Source organism: Echiichthys vipera (assembly GCF_963691815.1).
Source record: "Echiichthys vipera genome assembly, contig: SCAFFOLD_82, whole genome shotgun sequence".
NCBI classification, from domain to species: domain Eukaryota; kingdom Metazoa; phylum Chordata; class Actinopteri; order Perciformes; family Trachinidae; genus Echiichthys; species Echiichthys vipera.
The window spans coordinates 22,580-27,500 of record NW_028154813.1 but is presented as its reverse complement, the minus strand read 5'-3'; the positions used below and the strand labels follow the sequence as shown (position 1 = coordinate 27,500).

Genomic DNA, 4,921 nt, shown 5'->3' with positions numbered 1-4,921 from the left:
TAGATGCTAATGCTAATGCTAATGTGGAGCAGGAGACGGACACAGGAGCGGGTTTCACTCCGGTCCTGGTCCGGCTCAAACAGGACTCACGTTCACTCGCGGTCCCGCACCTGTTTATCGAGCATCATGTGCTGTTGACCTAGCTCCTGGTGCTAATGTGGCTAATTTAGCCAATGTCACAAACACACTTTACTTCGACTCCCAACATTAAATATACTATCTTTGGTCTGTACTTCTGATTCTGAACCAGCTGTAGGAACAGGTCAACATGTCTATAATTATTATTATTATTATTATTATTATTATTAATATTATTGTTATTGACCTGTGCTTCAGCAGAACCAGGTGGAGCAGGTGGTGCCGGGCTCTAAGGTGGCTCTGGGCCGGAGGGAGCACCACCACACGCTGCAGCACCGACACCACCAGCGCTCCCGCTGCCGCCCCCCCAAAGGCATGTACCTGACCCAGGAGGACGTGGTGGCCGTGTCCTGCAGCGCCTCTGCCGCGAACACGCTCCTCCGTCAGCTGGACATGGAGCTGGTGTCCCTCAAGAGACAGGTAGGAGACCCCACCTTCTTCTGACCCCGCAGGAGTCGCTGCTGCTGCTGCAGCTGCTGCTGCTGCTGCTGCTGCTGCTGCGGAAGCATTTCATTGGGACTTGAGGTTCATCATGCGGTAAATACAGATACAGACCCTGTCGTCCGGTCCCAGGCGTCCTCTCGTCCGTCAGTGGGTCCGTCGCCTCTGAGCTCATGGATGCGTATTGCGCTGGACAGAACGGAGCAACACAGGAAATCGAGGCGTCAGTAGAGAGTCGGTCGAACCGTTCACCAGAACCGTAGAATCAGAGAAGAGAGGAGGACCTGGAGAGTTTAAAAGCAAATCATGTAAAGCAGCGGACGTCCTGAGGTTCTGACGGTCCGTTCATCGTCAGCTCTCTCATCTGTAAACCCACAGAAACGACGGCGTGCGTGATGGCGTGTGTGAGGACGTGCGTGACGGCGTCGGTGTTCTGCTCTCACACGTCAGCGCCTCCTTCACTTGTTGCTGATTTCAGACGACAAACATCAAACTCACCTCGTCTCCAGACGCCGTGTGTGTGATCGTTGATGTCGGTCGTTTGTGACGCGGCTCTGCCTCGAGAGGATGAGTCGGTAACCATGACAACGCTGATACAGCGTTGTTATGGTTACACATGTGTCACATGAGAGCAAAGTGTTGAGGGTGTGCGTCGCTCACCTGACTCCGTGTGTGTGTGCGTCGCTCACCTGACTCCGTGTGTGTGTGTGTCGCTCACCTGACTCTGTGTGTGTGTGTGCGTCGCTCACCTGACTCCGTGTGTGTGTGTGCGTCGCTCACCTGACTCCGTGTGTGTGTGTGCGTCGCTCACCTGACTCAGTGTGTGTGTGTGCGTCGCTCACCTGACTCCGTGTGTGTGTGCGTCGCTCACCTGACTCCGTGTGTGTGTGTGTGCGTCGCTCCTCAGGTGCAGAACGCCAAACAGATGAACAGCGGGCTGAAGCACGTGCTGGAGGCCGGCATCGAGGACTGCAGACTGGCTGAGGTACGACAGCGTCACAGACGGCGTCACGTCTTTATGAGCTGCAGCTGCTGGAGCTTCAAAGTTCACACGTTAAAAAACACACAAATAATAAATATGAAAAGTTAATTTTAATACTTCTACACTCTGAATACAGGACTGATTAAAGACTTCAGCATATTTTAGTAAATGATCCAATAATTAATGAACAGAATTAATGTGAAATTATTCTTTGATGGTTGAAGTTTTTATGTAAAAACATTTTCTTTTAATCAGTTTTTGAAGGTTCTCGTGTTCAGGTCGTTCTCCTCAAAGCAGCTTCAGTCCAAAGCAACTGGACCTGGTTCTTTGTCAGGAAGACGTTTTACAAGGACCAGGACCAGGAGCAGGACCAGGACCAGGCTGGGACTGGACCAGGACCAAGACCAGGACCAGGACCAGGCTGGGACTGGACCAGGACCAGGAATAGGACCAGTCCCAGGCTGGTCCCTGGTCCTGGTCCTGGTCCAGTCCCAGCCTGGTCCTGGTCCTGGTCCTGGTCCAGTCCCAGCCTGGTCCTGGTCCTGGTCCAGGTCCAGGTCATGGTCCTGGTCCTGGTCCAGTCCCAGCCTGGTCCTGGTCCTGGTCCAGTCCCAGCCTGGTCCTGGTCCTGGTCCTGGTCCTGGTCCTGGTCAGATGTGTACATGAACTGATGAAGCCTCTTGGATCAGAGGTGAAACGTCTTCCTGACAAAGAACCAAGTCCAGTTGCTTTGGACTGAAACTGCTTTGAGTTTATAATAATTATATTAATTATATTAATTAACATTTACTTTTGAATCATTTTTATTCCCATTTGATATATTTTAACTTTACGTTTGATGGTTTTAATCCATGGTTTCTGCAGTAAATCCTGTCCCAGTGTGTTTTCAGTGCTTTTCCTGCAGTAAACGCTCTGAACTTGCTCCTCACAGAGTAACCTGAAGGTGAACGCCCGCTGGACCACGGACGAGCAGCTCCTCGCCGTTCAAGGTGAGCGTGGTTCTCTGCTCAGACGAGAAAGTGTTTCTGTTTTACCCAGAACCTAAAAAGAGCGAGGTGCTTCTTCGTCTTCTTCTTCTGCGCATGTTGAACTCGCTGCTCTTCTTCAGGTGTGAGGAAATACGGGAAAGACTTCCAGGCCATCGCTGACGTCATCGGCAACAAGACGGTCGGACAGGTGAAGAACTTCTTCGTGAACTACCGGCGCCGCTTCAACCTGGACGAGGTGCTGCAGGAGTGGGAGGCCGAGCAGGGGACGCGAGCGCCCAACGGGGACAGCGCCACCTCTGGAGAGGAGGGGAAGACCAGCTCGGCCACGCCGTCGGGGAAGAGCACCGACGAGGAGGACGAAGAGGTGAGACACTCTCAGATCTGCTGCGGTGCTCCGGTGTGAACGGGATCGATTCCAGGCGTCACTGGAGTCGACTGAAGCGTGACGTGAGTTCAGATGAGAGCGTTCTCACCGCGACCACACGACCGATGATCTGACGCATCACAGTTAGAACGACAGTGTCGAGACCGTTCACACCAAACACGACAAACGCAAACTGAGCAGCGACTCTGCAGTGAGAATCAGTGTAAATGTCGCGATCACATGCGATTCAGGCGGCGACGGCGTGAACGGAGCGTTCTTTAGCCACGACAGCCGGTCACTGAGGCGTCATCGAAGTCTGTGACGCGTCAACAAAGACGCCATTGTTGCAGAACCAGAGCGTCCTCTTGATCTAATGTTATGGGTTTAACTATGAACCAGGGAGGGCAGCGACGTGACTTTAGCCGTCGAGTCTGCTGCAAATCCAAAAGAAGAAGAAGAAGAAGAAAGGCGTGAGTGCAGAGTGAAGTGTGTCCCGGTCCGGTCCACAGGACACCGGGCAGCACCTGTGCGGTCTGATCTCACTACAACACAGCGACTCACGTACTCTGAGAGCTTGTGTCTGTTCTTTAAGAAGCATCAGATCCCTGTTAGCATTAGCATTAGCATCACTTCCATTTAGCACAACAGCAGAGTAGGCTGAGCCGGGGGTTAGCTTCAGTTAGCTTCAGTTAGCTTCAGTTAGCTAGCCGCCTCGGCTGCTACCTGCGATCGAAGCGATGATCAAAAGTGTGACACGTGATCAAACGGCACATTCTCACGTTGGGGGCGGTTTAAGCGGCTTTGTTGTGACGCCCCTTTAAACTCTCTCCTCTCCGCAGGGACAGGTGACCTCCTCCGGTGCGTCTCCTGCCGCCTCCTCCTCGGCTCAGATTCCGGTGACGTCCGGCGCCGCCGCCTCCTCCTCCCTCCACCAGCCCCCTCCCCTCCTGCGGCCCTCCCTCCCGGCCACGCCCTCCCTGCACCGCCAGCCCCCCCCTCTCCAACAACAGGCCCGCTTCCTGCAGCCCCGCCCCACCCTGCAGCAGCCCCCGCCTCTCATCCGCCCCTCCAACCCTCTGCCGCCCCGCCTCAACCCCCGCCCTCCTGCTCCCATGACCCTCGGCGGCAACCCCGGGGGGTCAGGTCCTCCCTCCACCCAGCAGCCCCCCGGCCTCGCCGTCCACCAATCAGAGGCCTCGTCTTCCTCCCTCCACTGACGAGCGTCACCCTGAGTTTGAAGCTGCTGCGTTCAGGTCCTGTGGGAAATTCTGAGTGACTTTATTCTTCAAAACGAGGATTTTCACCACCTCTGATGAGCTTTTCTACCCATGAACGTAAAAAGGACACAACCCGAGCGTGGAGTACCGAGTGAACAGTGTTTTCAGGGTTGAAGTTTGTATTTTCCACGGGACTCAAACGCAGCACCCACGCTGGTTGATGGACACCTGGTTTTCAGTCTTTACGAACTCTGTCACAGAAAGTGCGCGGATTCTTAACGCGGAGCACCAGACACGTGGCGTCCCACAGGGCTCGACCCCGGGTCCCTTCATCTTCATCATTAAGCCTCAAAACAAAACAACATCATGATTCATGAGCTCAGATACTGAAAGATCGACGTGACAGTGTTTTATAAACTTTAAATTAGGAACGTGAGTCTTTTCTTACATTAAGAAACGTTTCTGGTTTCAAACCTTCTAAGGTTCAGTCCACGTGCACGGTCTCTGTTTCTCTGCCCAACACACGTCAGCAACTACTGGCTGTGCTGATGTGACATTTAGGGCGCCCTCCCACTGTGCCTCCGTGCCGTGCCCCAGCACGTGTCACAGCTAAAGTCTGGTTCCTTTGACCAGTGTGAGTGCAACCATACCACGTCTAGGAGCGGCACGCTTGCCGTCCACGGCCCGTTTGGGAGAGGTGGGCTTTAGTAAAGCACGTTTGCACGTGTACGAGCACGAGCGTGCGCACGTGTACGAGCACGAGGCCTACGGCGGTTCTGAGGTCATTTCC

At 54.0% G+C, this 4,921-nt stretch overlaps 1 protein-coding gene across 4 annotated transcripts in view; it reads left to right on the top strand.

Moving 5' to 3' along the window:
* The window catches only part of rcor3 (REST corepressor 3), a 13,938-nt gene extending 9,017 nt beyond the window's left edge, over positions 1–4,921 (top strand). For 2 of the 4 annotated variants that reach the window (XM_083940951.1, XM_083940949.1), the window contains 5 exons: positions 340–558; positions 1,487–1,564; positions 2,493–2,550; positions 2,670–2,914; positions 3,754–4,921. In XM_083940951.1, the coding sequence (XP_083797077.1) occupies positions 340–558; positions 1,487–1,564; positions 2,493–2,550; positions 2,670–2,914; positions 3,754–4,131 (978 nt within the window). In that variant the 3' untranslated portion in view covers positions 4,132–4,921. Of the gene's footprint in view, positions 1–336; positions 559–1,486; positions 1,565–2,492; positions 2,551–2,669; positions 2,915–3,753 lie in introns of all 4 variants that reach the window. The other 2 variants (XM_083940950.1, XM_083940948.1) reach the window with 1 other exon arrangement.